Source organism: Condylostylus longicornis, unplaced genomic scaffold, assembly GCF_029603195.1.
Source record: "Condylostylus longicornis isolate FDR11 unplaced genomic scaffold, ASM2960319v2 ptg000010l, whole genome shotgun sequence".
NCBI classification, from domain to species: domain Eukaryota; kingdom Metazoa; phylum Arthropoda; class Insecta; order Diptera; family Dolichopodidae; genus Condylostylus; species Condylostylus longicornis.
The window spans coordinates 17,991,201-18,012,224 of record NW_026577979.1 but is presented as its reverse complement, the minus strand read 5'-3'; the positions used below and the strand labels follow the sequence as shown (position 1 = coordinate 18,012,224).

At 25.1% G+C, this 21,024-nt stretch overlaps 2 protein-coding genes across 2 annotated transcripts in view; one reads left to right on the top strand and one right to left on the bottom strand.

The window, feature by feature from the left end:
- Positions 1–1,629: 1,629 nt before the first annotated feature.
- Positions 1,630–16,191, top strand: LOC129618732 (peptide transporter family 1). The gene is made up of 7 exons (XM_055533684.1): positions 1,630–1,757; positions 7,705–7,793; positions 13,682–13,760; positions 13,842–14,345; positions 14,414–14,496; positions 14,561–14,977; positions 15,102–16,191. Exons 1-7 carry the CDS (start codon positions 1,736–1,738, stop codon positions 16,143–16,145), a joined length of 2,238 nt encoding a protein of 745 aa, XP_055389659.1. The 5' UTR covers positions 1,630–1,735; the 3' UTR covers positions 16,146–16,191.
- A 736-nt stretch (positions 16,192–16,927) lies between these two features.
- Positions 16,928–21,024, bottom strand: part of LOC129618730 (phospholipid-transporting ATPase ABCA1) — a 51,870-nt gene continuing 47,773 nt past the window's right edge. The window contains exons 19-22 of the mRNA XM_055533680.1: positions 20,858–20,965; positions 18,585–18,980; positions 18,369–18,461; positions 16,928–18,079 (exon numbers count right to left, since the gene is read on the bottom strand). Of these exons, the coding sequence (XP_055389655.1) occupies positions 17,819–18,079; positions 18,369–18,461; positions 18,585–18,980; positions 20,858–20,965 (858 nt within the window). The 3' untranslated portion in view covers positions 16,928–17,818. The remainder of the gene's footprint in view (positions 18,080–18,368; positions 18,462–18,584; positions 18,981–20,857; positions 20,966–21,024) is intronic.

The window sequence follows — 21,024 nt, the reverse complement described above, 5'->3', positions numbered from 1 at the left end:
GAATTTAATATAATAAAATATATAACCCAAATATTATTAGAAATTTTTTAATAAAAAATAAGGCTAGACGTTTAAAAACAACATAATTTGTTTTTTTAATTAATCATCGACTGCCACCATAAAACAAAATCGAAATTTTAATTTTCTGTTTTAATATGAGACTTGAAATTACCCTCACTATTCATAATTTAAACTAACTCGTTAATTCCGACAACACTATTCTCATATTTAAATATTGAAATAATGAAAATATCATAAAATTACCTATGTATGTGTATGTATATAAATTAAAAATTCTTGAAATTCGCGACTTTGCAATTATTTGCAGTTACAATACAGGAATTAAAAATTATTAATTAGAATCAGAAGTAAAAATACCTATAAAAAATTTGTCTATGTTATCAATTACATATAAACTTTAATTGTATACATGAATTATTATTAAAAAATCAAGAGAATAAATTTAACATAACATTAGAATACAATGAGTAAAGGGTATTGCAGTAACGAGTGAAGGGTGTTAAAAATAATTTAATTCTTCTTTAATAAATAAGTTGTGTTATTTTGTTCTCTTTAATATTAAGTTTCCGCTTTTATGAACCATTTGTTGTAGATTTTGCATTTCCATAATTATTGAGTGGTTCTAAGTTAGCAACACGTATATAAATGTAGTAGCAAATTTGATTAACATTAATTTTTTAATACAAAATTTGCATGTATCTCATATAATACGAATACTGATTTCGTTCCAAAAAGCAGTATTCATTTGTTTGAAAATTTTTAAAAATTTTAAACACTGTGTATAAGCCCACACATACATACAAAATTTCATTAGTTTTGTTTGCAGTTAATAGAATTAAAGGAAAATACGTCTCAAACGCAGAAATATACATAATTTCGGCTAATAAATATAAGTTTTCTTTATAATATAGCTCATTTTATATAAAGAATTCACTAACTTGTAATTTTACCGTTTCAACAATAATATTGGAAATCACATAGATGGCGCTATTTCCTAAAAATCGAATATAAATTCAATTCTTTCATAAATATTAGCATACTCTTTACAAGTACTTCTCTATACAAATGTATAGATGTAATCGATTACATTTAATTAAAATTATCTTCAATAATTGAACAAACAGTTAATAAAAGTATTTTGTTCATTAAGATTACCGTTATTATTATTTTATTTTTATTTTCAAATTTTGCACTTCTTTTTAATTTTATAAAGGAGACAATTTAATCTCTAAAATTATATTATGTACTTTAACTATAATATACATAATATAAGTAACGATATCTGTTGAATACAATGGAATATTTGAATTTTACAAGTACCTGTTTTCTTTTCTTTTCTTTCTCTTTTTTTTCTGCTGTATTGATAGCAAAAATATATAGCACATATAGTGCCTATTATGGATTATAAATTAAAGTTAGCAAAAATTTCTTATATAAAAATATTTTTGAATTCTTTCAGTTGCTTTTAATCGATTGTATTGATTTGAACTGGAAAAAAATTAAGAAAAATTCTTCTTAGAATTTCAATTCAAACAATAAAATTCTTTTGCTAAGTTTAAAAAACTTAGAAATAGTCAAAAAGGAAGACTGTTTACTTAAGTTTAAAAAATTAAGTTATTATTAAAAATCTAAAATTATTATTGTTAAAAAAAAGTTTTTTTATTATTTTTAAAAGTGATTTTAAATATAAAAAAATTATTTAATTTTAATCAATATGAGTACGGATGAAATTCAAAGTGAGTTTAAAGTGTTTAAGAAAAATAAAATTCAAAATTAATTTGAAAAAAAAAATATGTAATTTTGAAAATTGTTTACTGCACCATAAACGACGAAATTTTAAGAATGGACAAGGCGTTTTTAAGCTGTGATGGAACAAAATTATTTACAAGTCTAATTCTGCCCCTTCATAGATTTATGAATAAAATTTGTACTAAAACATTTTAAGGTTTTCCATATTTAATTTAAATGAGACCGTAATTAATACGATATTATTGTTAAAATTTAATTTTTGCATTTTATTACAAATTGATGCTATATTAAAATTTATTAATAGAAGAAAATTTGCATTAAATCAGAATTAACATCAAAACTTGCCTGGCTAAGTAATAGAAATTAAATTGCTAAATAAAAAATAAATTGATGTTAAATTTGCTTTGTACTTTCACAATTTATTCAAAGAGCTTATGGGGAATACCTTCTTAACCCCGCATAAGAAAATATGTTAAAACATTTTACAAAATGAACACAAAAAAACTTACAAAATTCATATTAATAAAAAGTATGGTAAAACTTTGGCAAATATAGTAACTTTCTTTTGATTATCGTACTCTACACATTTGTGTTGAACAAATTTCCGATTTTTTCCAATTAATTTCAATAAATCCTTAAAACACATAATAATTTTAGGATGGAATCAGTTGTTAAATTTTTAAAAACTCTTATAATAAAAAATCTCATCTATAATCTCATTGTGATTCGAATAATCGTTTTAATCAGACAATTTTATTTAATATTTGTCTCGAGGTTTCCCGTTTTAATATAATAAAATTTCGATAAAACTTTATAAAAGTAAAAAGAATTCGATGAATTTCGATATTTCCAGGTTGAATACTCTTAAATTTTTCAATTTTCTTTTCCTTTCGCCATCACTACAAATTTTATCAATAAATAAATAAAAATAAATAAAATAAGCAAGTTATAAAAATCTACTGACAATTGAACTATATTTAAGCAGTATGAGCTGGAGCTGGCTCGCGCGATCCTGAGTCTCTTGAACTATGTTTAAGCAGTATGAGCTGGAGCCAGCTCGTGTGATCCTGAGTCTCTTGAACTATATTTAAGCTATTTGTTAAAATGAAATTGGAAATTAAAAGGTCTTAAACAAAAAGTTCGAAATGCATCTGGAAGGCATTTTACCAAAAGTCATGCAATACCAAATAAAAGAAAAAAAAAGCTTAGTGTCAGTTTTAAAAATTTTGAATCGGAGCCAAATTCCGAATCGATTTTCAAATATTTGAATTTTGTTTTATACAAATTTTTTTGACAATGCTTTTAAAATCAATTCCATTGGTTCCTACATTCATTGACTCACTCATTTTCAGTAAACTTTCGTAGTCGCCATTTATTCATTTAATATCATAAAACAATTACAACAATGTAATTTTTAGTAAAAAACCTTTTCAAAGTACATTTGCACTTATTCCAACATACAGTATTAAATCCAATAGTATAAGATCTCCATAAATAATATTCCATACATAAGCAGACGAAGACTTCCAATATGTGTCAATTTATCAATTTTATTAATATTATGTGAAAATTTATTATTACACTTAATTCGTAAATTATTTTTCTCTTTTATTATAATTTAAAATCAATTTGACAAAATTCAATATAATCTTTTACTTATATAAAAAGACCAGACCAAAATGATGGTAACAAGTCGGTACATATTTAAAGATTACCAATAATGCTATTCAATATAAGCCGTAAATCAACGTTTGCGATAAAAAATATTTTAATATCGACTAATAATGATATTTGTGTTTTAGTAATCTCTATTATGATAATAGACGATTAATTTATAATTCTTTATTGTGTTATATTATGTAAATAATTATGCCTATTCACACATAATATATGAACATACATAATATAAATTTTATAGAAAAAATTTAATAATAACTTATTCAATAGATAATAAAGCAAAAACAACCCATCAACAATTACAATCGATTTTCAAATTAATCGATTGTAAATAAATTGATATTGTGTGTTTCTATTGAAATTGTAAAAGAATCATTAATGACCGATAAATTTCATAAATGTGTGAATGTTATAAAATTTCAATACTGTCACACTATGTATTACAATTTAAGTAGTTTTGAAAATTACTACAAAATATTACTAATTTTTTAAAGAAAATTCTTAAACACGCTACCCATTATCTAGAACTTTTTTGCAAGAACCTCATTACAAATTTCTATTTATTTTTTGATTTCTAATGTATAGCGTGTTTAAAAAAAACCATTTCACATTTCTTAACTTAACGAGCCTCAAAAACATTTGACGAATAAGAGAATTAACTGTAAATAAAAGATAAAACAAATAATAAAAAATTTCAAGGATTAGGTAGTTGTATTTAATAATACTTTATATTATATACACATACATAGTACAAAATGTAGTTGCAAATCAGAAAATCCCAAAAAAAAAGCAAAAAAATACTTCTAAATACCTGTAATCAGATAATTCTAAAATTATTATAACAATAAATTCAATCAAAATAAAGTTTCCCAATGAAAGTTTTAAAGTCTTATATACTAGATTAAAATTTGAAATTTAAAGTTTGGAATCGAAAGCTTTATTTTGATAATTGAAAATCATTTTGTTATCTAAAAAATTTTGTAATATACGGTCAATGGTTACATACATATATAGCACTATATAATATTATTTCGAAATTAAAAGTCATTAATTAAATTTAATAATAATATTATGATTTATATATTTCACCTCTTAATCCTATGACAGTACCATAAATTTATCAAACTATCTATTAGATAAGGATAATAATAATACTCTTTTGCATTTGAGAAGTTGCCCTTCTTATAAAATGAGAATAGTACAGTAATAAGAAAATCATCTGGATTTGAAAATGTCAAAAAATAAGCTAGTTCGAAAAATAACTTTTTTATTGTAATAATATTAGCTCCGAATTGGGTTCCGAACCATTATTAAATTGAGTTTATTTAAAGGAACAATGAGTTTATAAAGAGCCTTGTTCCGATTATCACTCGTATGACACACGCCACTCGCGTTGTTATTTTATTAATGATGTGGTACTCTTGTTGGAAGAGACGTTACTGCTAGAAGTCATTGAATATGGAAGTTTTTTCAATTTGTTTATTATTTATTCTTTTTTTAATATTTTTTCAAAAAAATTTATATTTAAATTTACGTTTTTGGCGAACATCACTGAACGCCTACCAAAAAATTCAAAATGTCGTTTCACTACGCCATTTGCGTTGAAGAATAACAACTAGAACATAGTGGCAAAATATGTTTGATATGATACATGTTGATTGACCGCCGAATGTCATCACGGCCGAAAACTAGAATACCATACCCAAAAGTTGAAGAAGATTAATTTCGACAACCAGGACAAGAGCCAATAATAACGAGAATAAGTGCTGTTTTCTCTATTCGTTTTGGCTTGAAACATTGTTTGCGCTTCTTCCACACCTGCGTAACACTTCAAATTACCCTGGGTGGAGTATAAATAATAAGATTTGTGCATTACAGATTTAACATTTCTTTTATAAAGCTATCTGCGAGAATAAAGGTGAACAACCACTCCTAGAACTGAAATGATGAAAGAAGCGAGTTCTAAAGTTAAGTTTTCTTGTGTAAAGGAATTCCATCTGTTTACCCAACACTGAATTAATTAATAGTAGGTTCTTCGCTTGTAATTATACACTATTACACAAATAATATCATTACTTTAATAAGCCTATAAATTCAATACAAATTTTAAGTATATAAGCTTGTTAAAGTAGTATTACAACACTCTTGTTACCTTAATATTTTAATACCATTTAATCCTTCAAATCCAAAAAAATATCTAATTTAGGACAATATGCGTATACGTATTTAAATGACCTTATTAAAAATTTGATATTTTGTAAATATTTTGGTTCATATTATTACGTATATTTTTAATATTGTTAAATTTTCTGATTATGTTCAAGGTTAAGAGGCACTCAAGTTTTAAATTTTTGAACATTTAAGCAATTAAAATTTTTAATTTTCTCGGAACTATTACAACGTTTAAGGCACAATGAGGATTACGAATTCCAAATATTTCGGATAAATGATTATGCGAATTTTAATTAGATAATTTTTTAAAACTCCCTTTAATTTGAAATTTTAGTGTTGTCTAACTCTCATCAATGTGTTCGATTTTTTCTGTTTTCATCCAAAAAAAATCAATTGTAGCTATAGTTTGTCTAAGCGTGGTTACTGTAAAACAAAATATTTTATTCATTTATTTATTATTTTTGCCAATGGGTGGTTTAATTTAAAACACTTGTAATAAATGTAAATAAATTAGAGTTTAACAATGCGCACTTAACGCATTAATAACGATAACCGAAAACTTCTAACTAACTACTAATTCTACCGTTATCATTTCGCCTAATCAATATCGGGAACAATTTTCAATCGAAACAAGAAAAAATATCAGTTACAAAATATTTTTTAATTTTAAACGATTTAAATGAATTTGACCTACTTTTTCATATCTATTTCAGAGATGACATTGAACTCGTTTATCGTTTAGTATGCAATAATATAGAAATGCGTAGTTTTTCCCTTAAATTTTTTTAATATATACGCTCTTAAATTTGACATTCTTTTATACGTATTCCTACAAAAGATTACCATTGCAACAAAATTTTTTCGTAAAGAGTATAATAACTGAGGTAAGAAAAATTCAAAATTTGATGTAAAATATGCGACGCTCAAGAGTGAGTACCCAAAAACCTGTGATCAAATTGAGTTTATCAAAAAACTGTCAAAAAACCTACATATATTAACAATCATATTAAAGCCATTAAAGGTTGAGATGAAATATAATTGTCGAATTTGATTTTTAAGGATCAAACTTTTCACTATTTAATTCCATTACTCCATTAATTTTACTTTACTAACAATTCTAGAAATTTATGAATGAATTCGTTTTCTCTGAATGAATTTATAATCTTTTATTTATATACCTATTCCATCTGTGTTTTCACTTAAAACTCTTATCAATAGGGAGCGTTTTGTATATTAATGACATTTGTCTACTTTTTTGACAACAATATTTTTCTTTTCTCAGATAAATATATGTATTATATTGCTAGTTATTCTATCTTACTCCTCCATTATAATAACATACACATATACCAAATAAGATACATAATAATTTTGCATATAATAGTTTAGTCATACTTGTTATACTTGTAATTATGTATATAGGTGCTTAGTTATCTCAACTATTCGTAAGTTGAAAAATTCTTATCTCAAATCGCAAGGTAAGTTATGTTATCTTAAATTCGGTCAGATATAATACATGTTTAGATGTAAATTTCAGTAACTTCTATTATAATTCATTTGTATTTTTTTGAAAATTTATGATATATGACTTTCGATTAAAAGAATGATAATATTTTAATCAACAAAAATTCTGTTTATTATTAAATTGTTTTTTTTTATTTATTGATTGTCCTTTGATAATCGGCAGCCAAAAACCCCCCTTTTTCTCTATATTCAATATTTAGAGATTATCGATTTTATTTAGAAAAAAAAAAATTGTTATTTTTTGTTAGAAACTCTCTACAATTAATTCTTTTTTAAAAAAAAAATTTTTGATAATCACAGTTAGTCCAACAATTGACTTCGTATGCGCTAATACAGTGCGGCGGTAAAATTAAATATTAAAATTTTTTTTTTAAAATTAGATTAAAAAATTTTTCGCCTCAAACATACGCGCAAAATTTAAACATTTTCTCAAATGAAAATAAATGAAATTTTTAGTTTAAAATAAAAAAATAAATAATAAAAAAAAAAATATTTTAAATTTTTTTAAAATTATTTTAATTTAATTGTGTGTAATGGGTAAAAACTCTTATGATGTTTCAGGTCAACCTGAAAGTTCAAATTTGGATAAAAGTAAAAATGATTGGAATAAAATTGACAAAGATGAAAATAATGCTGAGTCACAGAAAAAGGTGAGTTGAAAGTATCGTAAATTTTAAGATTACAAATGATGTTAGACTATAATAATGTCAGATATATGATGGTATGTAAGCCCCCTAGTAATGCAGTCTCATATCGAATAAATTTTAAATCAATTATTTACTTAAAATTTTTATCATAAATTATGAACAATTCAAATAAAGCCTGTTTTCTCCATTATTATTTAAAATCCATTATTTCCATTTTAAATTCATTATTCAAAATTACCATGTTCTTTCGTAAAGCAACAAAGATTTTCAAATGCTATCTAAAATAAAAAAAAATTTCAAATAAAAAATGTTCATAGTTAGTCGAAGACTGAACACACTTTAAATTTGTTTCTATAATTTGTTTGATTTTATTAAAATTGGATGGAAAGTTTATGTGTAACAAAAACTTAAAGAACATTCCAAACTTTTCTTAACGAAAATCCTTTAACAATGTCTTATTATCTTAATTCTGCCTTCTAGTTGCAGATGAAATTTTCAGTTTATGCAAGAATACAAAAAATTACAGCACAAAAGCAAAATTTCGTACAAAATTTCAAAAAAAAAAGAAACTATAAATTTTCAACATTGCCTAAAAATCCATTTTTTAAAAATCAATCATATATTTTAGATTTTTCTTATATAAGTTGTACTCTGTGTATACCTATGTGTACATTGTCTTATTATCTTTACGTTATATGAAATCTTTTCTTGGAATTCACTTGAAACTATCATTGAACATGGTTATGGAAAAATACTGTAAAAATTTTATATAATTTTAGAAATTGTATAATCACCACACCACTTTTGGCAATAACATACGTTTATACTTATCGCCATATTTTTTTCTCGGAAAGGTGTATTGACATACTAAATAACCTATATAAATTAGAAAGAAATAATTAATCCAAAAATCAATTGTCGGAGTATATTTGAGAAACGTATAATCGATTTCGATAATATGAATGATAGACGATGAATCAACTCTTGAAATTTGTGAACCATATTCTGACCAGCTCACTCAAAATGTATAACAATCAATAACCTACAGTATTCTGCTGTCAAAAATTTATTATTGAATAAATTAGACTGGCGTTAGATTTGCAATTAAGTAAACGGCCCTAGCAATTAATCCAATAAATGTTAGACTGATTATATAAATAAAAGTTTATGGAATTGCATAACAGTATATTGAGTTATGTAAGAGCAATATTGGCAAACATGCACCATATCGGTTATTTTTATATTGTGCTATAAAATAAAATTGATTTAATCATATTGCTACTAACATCCTAAATAATAATTAGAATTACCAACTTTAAATTCTATTTCAATTTATAACATTGAAATCAATTAAAAATTATTGTGGGTATAAAATTAATAATCGCCCTTGATTAGATTTAATTCACTAATAAGAGTCATGCTGTTGCGTATATAAAATAAAAACAAGTGTTTATAATAAAATACTATAAACATACCTGTGTATATGCATGTATATTGAATTTTTACCTCTAAATTAATATTTTTTATTCTAAAACAGGACACGCAACTGCAATTCCAAGCAAGTGATCTATGGAAATATAATTTAATAATTCTAAATTTTATTTCAAAATTCAATTCTTCGTAGTTCAATGGAGATTTTTCGAAAATTTGATCAAAATTTTATTTCCGAAATTATATTACGCAGTTGAAAAAAATTAAGAGGTCTAATTTTTTGAAGTAATATTTTTTGAAATATTTTTCCCAATTGAGCAAGTTTTTTCTTAAAATCATTGAATTTTAAAAGAGATTTGTTAAATTAAACAATTGACTGCCCTAATTTTGTCCTTAAAATGATGTAAATCAAAAATTCGGGTTTCTATCTTACCGTTCTATATTTCAATGCCATTTTAAGGAAAGTGATAAATATGCCATATTTTTTTGACAATTTTATAAAAGTAAAACAGCTCATATGATGTTACTGTGCTGCTAATAAAACTTCACCATATTGTTGATAAGCTGGAAATACTTATGAACAAAATTGAATCGCCAAAATTTAACATTTGCTTTAAACTAATAAAGTGCAGCTTTCGCTGTATTTTATGTACGCTGTATTTTATGTACCTTCGGAATACCAAGCATTGTTTTATATTTTCAGTTTTTTCTAACTAGAGTATTTCGTAAGAAATTTTTTAAAACCTTGAAATTTTTCCCAGCTGCTTAAACTTTAATTTCATAACCAATAAATTTAATAAACAATAAAAATTTTTTACGGTACAGAAGATAAAGCACAAAAACCAAAAATATTGTAAGCCACAAATTCAATTAAAACCAAACCAGATGTTGATAAAACTAAAATTAAATTCAATTTATTAATCCTTTAACAAAAATTTGGAAAAATATGAGTTCATTACCAACTTTTTCTATGAAGTTCACCAAATTCTGAAGAAATTCATGTTTTTCTTCTTTCAAATCTATTTTTATTCAATCGCATATTTCTCTTTAGTTTCATTAACCGTATACCAATTTTAGTTTTTGTAGAAATTTGTTTAAAGTTTATTAATCCCATTAAATTATTTATTAACTTCAAAACCATTTTATTTACAAACTCCATTTTGTCAAAAAATTAAATTTTCCTATTGAAAAAAAAAAAATCTATTAGAATAAATGTCAAAATTTATATGGCATGTCTTTAAAAATATGCCGTAGCTGAATAATTTGAATAACTTTAGATGCCAAATGGTGTCTAGATTCCGAAAATAATTTTTTCAAATTTTTAAATTGCACCCAATGTGAGAAATTTACATTTAAAAATTTCAAACCATATAGGCACCATTTCTTATAAAAATTGGGAAAAATAAAAAACCTATCAATTTTCTTTACCAAGAAAAGTTTCGAAAAAAAAAAAATTTGACTACTTGATTTTTTTTTTGTTTTTCCTAATACAAAATTTTAATTTTTCTTTTAAAAAATTTCAAATTTTTTAAAATTTATTTTTGTTTTTCAAATTGAAAGTTTGTATAAAAATTCGTTTCAATTTTGTTATTATCTGTTACGTTTCAATAAAAACATTAAAATTCAGATTTTTTATCAAGATTCTTAAAAATTTCGATTCGGTTCTTCAAAATGTCAACTATTTTTTCGAGTGACTCTTCTCATCCAACATTATTGATAGTTAATAATTACAGCGTACCTAGGCTCGTCACCTACCTACGAAAAACAATGACGTAAGAAACTGGTTCATGAGTTCCGGTACAATATCGTGCCCCAGCCCTATGCTCCTCTCAGGAGCGAGGTAGGAATAAAAAAATAATTACAGCGCTTAAAATCAATAAAAATCAAAAATAGGGCCTTTAAAATCTTGACATAGAAATGGTTTTTGAGCTATATCTTGTGTACCATAAGAAATTTTTAAATTTTTTAATTAAAGCTTAAACTTCTGGGCAAAATCCTATAAAAAAATTCAAAGTTTTAAAAAATTTCTAACGAACTTTTCTGGTTAGAAAAAACTGAAAAAATAAAACAAGTGAAAAATTTGGATTTTCCCTAAAGTTCGAATGCTTGGTATCCGAAACTGTTTCTTTGAAGTTCCTATCTTTTTCAGCATAATCAAAAAATCTTGGATAAGTAAAAATTTCTTGAAAATTCGTTGAAATCCCTGAAACCCTTGAGATTTGGCAACCCAGTCCGCGACAAATGCTTTACCCATTTTCGATCCTCTAATCAATAGTATAATATGTAGTTGTATATCTTTCAGAATCACCCTGCGTATCACCAGCATATCGTAATAACGGTATATTATGTTTATGAAGATCCCGTTTGTTTGTTATTTGTCATATGATCGCGATAACAAAGTAATATACATAGTAAGGCTCTTCATACTTTATTATCTGACTGCGGGAACTCCCTTTTTGTATTCGGAATTAGTGTTAAATTAAACAACATGAAAACATTTTCATTGATCATTTCCACATTAAATTTTATTGTTAGTTATAAAATACCGAGGACGCAGTCTGAAGAGCTTTTAAACTCTACATTATGTTGTATTAGCAAAATAAGTAAAATAATCTTCTACATTGGTTAATTAGATTTACCTAGGTTTTAATGACTGCAGTAAAATTTAAATTGAAATTAATAAAATTTCAAAAATTTTTTCCATCTGCATTCTAAAAACTCAATAATAACAATAGCACTTTTTGATTAAGATTTTTGGAGTATTAAAAAATCCGAGGTTTTGAAATTTTATTCCAAATAAAAAATTTCAAGCATTAAACAAAGTACACGAAAACTAATATTCCAACAGTAAAATAAATAAATCAACTATACTTGGTGGACAGGTGGGCAGGTGGTAAAATTATTAGAATTTCAATCAAAAGTTTCCAAATTTTTTAATCTTATTTTATAAATGCTTAACTTGGAGCAATTTTAATTACATAACAATAATTTTTACATGGATAACCTACTATAAAGTAAGCAAATATCAGAAATAGCTAGAATAATCTCATAGAAATTAAGTTTCATCTATATTACTCAGACCATAAAAATATTTGCTTAAATAAAATCATTTTGTGTACATGAAGTGAAAACTTTTCTTTTCAAATTAGGAAACAAACTATTACAAAAATAAAATAAAACTTAAGTATGACACGCTTTATTTCAATTTCATCACATTAAATATCTTTTATCATTAACTTGTTACAGTTGTTATAATAACAAACTCTTGAGATAATTTGATAAGCTTAAATAAATCAAATAAACTTTAATGTGTCAAACTTAAAGAGACAATAGCCCTATAAAACAAAAATAGATATTCTAGCACTGAAAAACTGAAACCTTACAATCTACAAAATAAAAATTTCAAAGGAGAAATAAAAAATGTTTGCTTAATATTTTCCTTAATTAATTTATTGGAATATAATATGTATGTACATGTTGGCTTTTAATAGAAAGCTTTCTTATTTAATATTACAGCTAAGGCTATTTTAAGTATTGCTTTTGTATATCTTAGATACAATTGTTTTGTCGAATACTCCGGCTCTGTTGGAAACAAATAAAAATTTTGAATTCGAAGCTCCAAAAAGAAAAAAACAGCTTCTTAGTTCTCTCATAGAAATTACACCAATTTTAGCCTCTATAGTTTTCAAGAAAGAATCTTCAACTCAAAAATATACAAAAAATATTGTACTTAAAATTCAATTTAGTTTAAAAAGTGGGTTCTTAACCACTTCAATGACTGACGAAAATTTGAAATTAGCCCAACTTTAATAATAATAAATATTTATTGTCCATTTCAATTTAGACGCCTCTTGTACACACTTCAGAATACTTCTATTTATTAATAAATAAATACTAAGGAAGAAATTATTTTTCGTTATGAACAGTCTTCAAAATATTTTTGGCTGAGGATTAATTAGCAAACTTAAGATAATTGTAAGTTACAAGATTTTTTATTTTCAGGAACAATAATAGCTTTCATAAAACTCTTAATATTACATTATTCGAAAGGTGAAAACATAACATTGATGAGTGCCCCTCTTATAATTGCCATATCTTATCAGAAATACATTGTTTTTGTATTTTATAAAATAGGTTGGATAGTGTTATCAAATTCAGAATAAGATCGAAATTATTTTTAATCATTTAAACAAATAAAATAAATTAAATCGAATTTTTGGGCAATGTCCTTAGACTCAAGAATGCCAACCAAATCAAAGATTTCATTTCATATTAAATAAAAAATTGCAAATGAACACTTAATCAAAATTTATCATAATATGTTGGGCTTTAATACGATAACTAATTATGTGAAGGACATTTTTAGATAGACCCACTAATTACTTGTCCGAAGCAAATGATATTTATCCTTAAAAACAAAATGCGATCCATTTATAACCTTTATCATTTTTCAATTTCAGAAAATAAAATATCCTCGAGCAATCCCATTTATTATTGGAAATGAATTTTGCGAAAGATTTACATATTATGGAATGCGGGGTAAGATAAAAAAAATTATTTATATGTCCTTCCAATTCTGAAAAAAAATTAAAAAAAAAAATATTTTTCTTTTTAAAACAGCCATTCTTGTTCTATATCTAACATATGAATTGAATTATGATCACAAAGATGCAACAGTAATATTTCATGTTTTTACAATGTTGGTATATTTTATGTGTATACCTGGAGCAATTATAGCTGACAGTTGGTTAGGAAAATTTATGACAATTTTATCATTGTCATGTGTTTATGTTCTTGGTAGCGTGTTAGTATCATTAACAGCAATAGGACCTTTAAATTTACCTGGAGTAGAATTGACAATGGTTGGACTGGCGCTAATCGCATTAGGGTCTGGTGGTATTAAACCATGTGTTGCTGCATTTGGTGGTGATCAATTCAAATTACCAGAACAAGCAAAACATGCTGCAGTATTTTTTTCAATATTTTATTTTTCTATTAATTCCGGTTCATTGGTGTCAACAACAGTAACACCAATTTTGCGTGAAGATGTCCACTGCTTTGGTAAAGAAAATTGTTACCCCTTAGCTTTTGGTGTACCAGCAGTTTTAATGTGTGTATCAATTGGTAAGACAAGAAATCATAATAAAAATCACAATTTATGGTTCATTTATAAAAAAAAAAAAATATTTTAGTAATATTTGTCTTTGGTCGACCTTTATACCAACTAAGAAGACCAGCTGGTAACATGGTGATGTTAGTGGCAAAAACTATTGGAGTAAGAAACTTTTTTAAAATATAATTAGTTGACTAAATTAAAAAATAATAAAAAAAATTTTCAGGCTGCTATTGTCGGCCGTTGTCGCAATAAAAAAAATGGTCCAAAAGATCACTGGTTAGATTACGCTGAACCTAAATACGATCGTCAATTAATTGATGACATCAAAGTACTGTTGAGAGTTTTAGTACTTTACATACCTTTACCAGTATTTTGGGCTTTATTTGATCAACAAGGCTCACGTTGGACACTGCAAGCAACTAGAATGGATGGTACACTTGGTTCAATTGTTATAAAACCAGATCAAATGCAATTAATTAATCCACTCTTAATTTTGACATTCATCCCATTATATGAGGCTCTTTTCTATCCATTATTAGCTAAAATTGGTATTAAAAGACCATTACAAAAACTATTTTGTGGTGGACTATTAGCAGCTGTCGCGTTTACTGCTTCCGGAGTCGTTGAATTGGAATTAGAGGTAAGCTTAAGCAAACTATTAAGGAATAGAAAATAATATCGTTATTTTACTGCTACGAAATTATTGTAATATTGAATATAAAATTTTTATAATTATTTTAAAATTTAACAATTTTTATTTTTAGAAAACTTACCCAGTTTATCCTGCAGCTAATCATGCAGATTTGAAAATATTTAATGGTTATAACTGCGCATTCAATGTTAAAACTAATATTCCAAATATTACACAATTCGAATTAAGACCTGCTCAAATTTATGAAAAACTTGCAATTGATGTTTCTAAAGGAACAAAATTCACATTATCCGCGACTCCTACAGGACCTGATTGTCCAACAATTCCAGAATCAACATTAGAATTAATAAAAGAAAAGCCTATGAGTTTATTAATTAAAGGAACTAAAGATGAAGCTAAATTATATAAAAACGAACAAAAAATTGATAAACCAGCAAAAGGAAAACCGGAATTACAAATATATGCAAATACCGAAAGTTCTCATAAAATTCAGTTAAAGGATGGGGACTATGTTGCACTAGAATATAATTATCAAGAAAACGGCACTTATAAAATAACAGAAGTATCGCAGGCAACTTACAGTTTATATGTGGATAATGTAAAAATTGAAGGCGGACTAGAATATAAACAAGGAGGTGTCTATGCACTTTTAATTAGTAAAAATGAAGAAAAGTACGTCGCTAGCAGATCAACAATAACACAACCAAATTCAGTACATATGTTATGGCTTGTACCACAATATGTTACAATGACATTAGGTGAAGTTATGTTCTCTGTAACCGGTTTAGAATTTTCGTATTCACAAGCGCCGAAAAGTATGAAATCTGTATTGCAAGCATGTTGGTTATTAACAGTTGCTTTTGGTAATGTTATTGTCGTTATAATAGCTGAAGCAAAAATTTTTAGTTCTCAAGCATTTGAATTCTTCTTGTTTGCTGGCTTAATGTTTGTCGATATGTTCTTCTTTGCATTTTTAGCATATCGTTATAAACCTAATGTTGTAAAACATGATTCCGAAGAAGAAAATATAATTGAAAAAACAGGAGACAGTGACTCAGATGATAACGATAATAAAACAAAAGAAAAACCTGGTGGAGCAGATGGTGGTGGTATACAAGAAAAAATAGAAACTAAACCATCATCATCAGAAAATTAAGTGCATTTATACATAATTAGGAATTGTTTTTAGTTTTTTTATTGAATAAATTGTTTATATTTAATTTATAAAAAAATCCAAATTTGTTTTAAATTTATTATAAAAGAAAAAGAATAAAAAATGTCATCATTAATTAAAGGTTTGCAGAATACATAAATATGTACATACTATGTACAATTTTCAATTGAGATTCAAAAATTTTAAATCGACAAGTTTTAGAAATGATAATTTTTGCAAGAACAGAAGAGAGATAAGACATGAAGAAGAAAAACATAAGAAAAGCTCCTTTTAATATTTTTGTCATTAATTTTGGTAGGGCTTTTAATTAGAGCAATGAAATCCTTTTTCATTTAGGGTAATTTCGATAATTCAGATATGTACTCAGAGTTTTAACATAAATTTTAAAAATCTATTTTTGCATCATTACAAATCTACAGAAGCTACGTTAACTAGGTTACTTTTTTAGACTTTTAATATTTTAAAAAAACTTTTAAAAATTCTCCAGACATTTTACGATTGCCCTTCGCCCATTCAGAAAAACTCACTTTTTCTAAGTAAGTAATGCATACTTCGGAGTATGTTATTACTTAGTAAGTAATAACCATATTTAATTTATATATTGTAGTGTGTACTATATAAAATTAATAGAAATAATTTGTAAAATAAAAACTTTTCTACAATCGAAGCCGTTTTCTACAATATTTTACAAGAAATATATATGTAGTATCAATAAATATTTGTACATTAAATAGTAAAAAATAATTTTTAAACAAATATTTTAATTGTAGTTACACATTTATACTATATTCAAATTTTATTTACAAAATTTTATCTTAAGTATTATTTAAATCTAAAACAAAAGAGTTCCCAAAAAAACACAACAAAACCTTAAAACATATACACAAAATCTTTTCTGAATGCACAAATAACTTTTTTAATAAAAATTTCCTGTAATGCTCACTAGCTTAATAATTGCAATTTAAAACAGATTCAAGGTAACAAATATTATATATACATAAGTCAATTTACAATGTTACTGAATTTTATTCTATAAATCCAAAGTAACATTAAAATAACCAGAAATTTTCTACATTATTATAAATAGTAAAAATGTAATTATCAACCAGTATTATAATAAAATTAGTTTAGAACGAAAAAAGCGTTTACAGCATTTGTTTTCAGATTATTAACATTAAAAAAAAAATTTTCAAAGTTTATACTAATTATTGTTGACTTTGTTCAAGCAACAGAGCGCCTGAAAAAAACTTCAATTAATATTCAAATTATTTATAACTCTGTTAAGTTGGTTATGATAATGGCTCATTATTTGATATCTAAATACAAGAGATTTTTGATTATAGATAAATACAAGAGATTCCACTAGAATCTTCTGCTATTAATTTGCAAACATTTAAAAGTAAAATAGAAGAAAATTCGTTTAAGCAAAAATTTAAGACACTATTTTAAGAGCATACTCCATATTATAATTTTTAACAATAACACAATTTGTTACCTTAAATATATACAAACATTCTTAAATTACCTTAACTTTTTAATTATTAAAAAATATTTACTTAATTTACTTAAAAATTTAAATATTCTTTTTCATTTTGTATCACAATAAATTAACTTTTTCTTAACTTAATTACAAGAACATCCTTTTTAGAATTTCTTTAATCAGTTTTAATGAAACTCTTATGATCATAACCACCATCATCTGAACGTGAAGCTATCAATGAATTATTAAAACTTGACGTTGCTATCGAATGTTCATTTTTAATTTCATTTGAATCTAAAATTTTTTCAAATATCACATCCAAACGACATCGACTTAAAGCATATCGAACATCATATACTGCAGAAAAACGATTTATTTTTGCAAATAAATTTGATAAACTAATTGAATTTTCGTTTTGTGACTTTGAATTAGATTTCTAAAATTTCCAAAAAAAGAAATAATATTATTACAAAATTTAAAATCAAGAATAATTGAAATATTTAAATTATCATATTATTGCATGATGTTACAGCCTCATTTTCTTCCCCACTTCTCCAACAAACTAATCTTCATTTTCTTCTCATGTTTTCAACAAAATTTAAGAAAAATTCTTAATGAAATAGAATGCCGAACAGGGAAGAAAATAAAGAACTATCTTCATGCAATATCGTCACAAGATAAACACAAGCAATTCAAAACAAAGTATATTATCTAGAGCTACTTACTTCTTCAATTGTATTTTGTACTCTAATCATGAACTTAATTGAATGCTGATGAACTTGAATTTCAGTACAATCCGGAAACTCCACTACAATATTCTGTAATAAAGTTATGAAATTTATAAATGAAATATCTTTAAATTATTATTTATAATTAAATATCTTTAACTAAAATTTAAAATATTTTATATTTTAAAATAATAAACTGAAATTATTACAAACCTTTTGCATTTCATAAACTTCAGTCTTATTTAGGAATATAACAACATTATAATAACCACCATATTTCTGTTCCAATTGTTGTGGCGTACCACAACTAATTATTTGGCCTTCCTTAATAACTGCAATTCTTTGGCATACTTTATCAATTTCTGTTATTGAATGTGATGTTAACAGAACACTTTTTTGTTCTTCTAATAAACCATTAATAACTTTATATACTAATGATCTTGTTACTGGATCCATATCAGCTGTTGGTTCATCCATTAATACAACACTGCTATTACCAATACAACAAACAGCAACATTTAATTTTCTTCTATTTCCACCGCTTAAATTTTTTACTAAAACTTTTCTATACGATTCCAAATTAAATGCAAGAAGTAAATGTTCCACACACTAAAATTAAAAATTTTTTTATTTATAAATAATTTTATTTTCTTTTATAATATTACACAAATTAAAGTGGAAAAAAAATTAATATATAAAACGTAATCCAAAAATCTGTGGAGTTTTAAGGAAAAACTTTTTAGTGATACATACGTACATTATCAGATCTTGTGGGTAACAACAGAACTCTTTACTAATTATTGAAGAAGTTTAATTAATTTTTGGAAACATCTTTGACCGAAGTTTAAGAATATACTTTCACGAAAATTAATTTATTATGACTAAAAATATATTCAATTTATTTTTTAATTGCTACAGAATTTAAGATGTTATTAAATACCCACAGTCGAGCAAAATGTTGGAGCAAAATGTAGCATTTAATAAAGATTTAAAACTACCCCTTAGAATAATTGTGTGTGCAGTACCCTATAACTAGTAATACATGTTTAAATATTTTCAAATATAAAAAACAAAAACAGGCTAATATTTTTAATTCAAAACTCAAATATTAGAGAGACACAAATAATAAAAAAAATTACCTAAAATTAAGGATGGCTTCAAATTTTTGCGAGATATGCAAAAATTTTCAAGAAATGCCTGATGGTAATGCTTCACCAAGAAAGAAGTTCATTCAACCAACCTGCTATGACCATGTTGTCGATTTTCAAAAATATTGTAAAAATATTGAATTGGAAACAAAAAATGAAAAATGTCGCAATAATTTAACAGCAGAAACAACCAAATTGACTAATTTTACAATTGATACAAAAGGTATTGACAATGCTTTGAAGAATTTCACACCTGAACAATTAAATGACTTTAAAGAACAAATTAGAACTAGTATTTTCGATGATGTAGATGATATGAATACTAATAAAAGAAAATATGAGAAGAATCCCAACTTAAAAAATATGAATTTAAACGATTGTTGTAAAAGAAGTCCAATAAAATGTCCAGTAAGTGCTTGTTCACAAATTGTTGGTCTAACATCAATTTTATCGCATTTTTTGCGTGATCATCAAAAACGTGAACTCCTTCCTTCATATGAAGAACTAAAAGTAAATGAAAATTTTACTTTAAAATTTTCTCCAAAAATTTTTGAAGAAATAGATAAAGTATTGTGTCTAGCAATAATAATATATGCTGGTGAAAATATGTAAGAGCCCATATGTAACTAAGTCATGTTGATATAATTTTTATATTATAGAGATAAACTTCCAGTTGACCAAGGATTATGTCTACAAAATGCATTTCTTCCAGAGAAATATCAAAAATTCTCTCAACATCTACCAGTTCTTATTTTAGGTACTAAAACGTATCTTAAATACATGTTAAATGAGGAAGAACTAGTAAGTTTCCTTAAATATAAAACTTCATAAACTTCAAATATAGCAATTGTTGATTTAAATATATTTGAAAGGATAAAGATTTTTTCGAGGACTCTGAAGATATTGAAATTTATATATTATGGGCAGCAACCGTAGATGTAACAAAGAAAATACATTGCACACTAACAGCTTACGATAACAAAGGTATCAACTCACGTAGCTCAATAATTCAAGTAAGTATAAAATATAAACATCTAAGATAAAAGGTCTATTTACATTTTTATATTAATATGTTCTATGAAACCAAATTACTTTATGCTAAGTAATATAAATTTTTACAGATTAGAAGTTTAAAAAGCAGCCAGAATCCAAAAGAATTCCTACAACAGGAAACCAATTATTTAATTTTAAATTGCGGTGAAGTAAACTTATTAACTAAAGAATTGGAAAATGTACATTTGGAGATGAATATAAAACAATATGAATAGGATTCGACATGCGGACGTAATAACGTATTTAGCAACCAAAACCTTCTTTTCTTTTTTAAAAATAACTAACCTTTGCAGCATCTTTAACTCTTCTCAGTTTACTATAAAATTTAATGACTTCTTCAACACTCAATAACGGATCCAAAGCTATGGTTTGAGGACAATATGAAATTTCTTTCTAAAATTAAAAAAATAAAAACAAATTTCAATTAACTTAAATAAAAATCATAATTAAAA

Bases quoted from the DNA above. Each gene is read 5' to 3' on its own strand.
- LOC129618732 (XM_055533684.1), top strand. From the start codon at position 1,736: ATGAGTACGGATGAAATTCAAA. The intron at 13,761-13,841 runs GTAAGATAAAAA...TTTTTAAAACAG, and splicing joins TACATATTATGGAATGCGGG to CCATTCTTGTTCTATATCTA. The intron at 14,497-14,560 runs GTAAGAAACTTT...AAAAATTTTCAG, and splicing joins TAGTGGCAAAAACTATTGGA to GCTGCTATTGTCGGCCGTTG.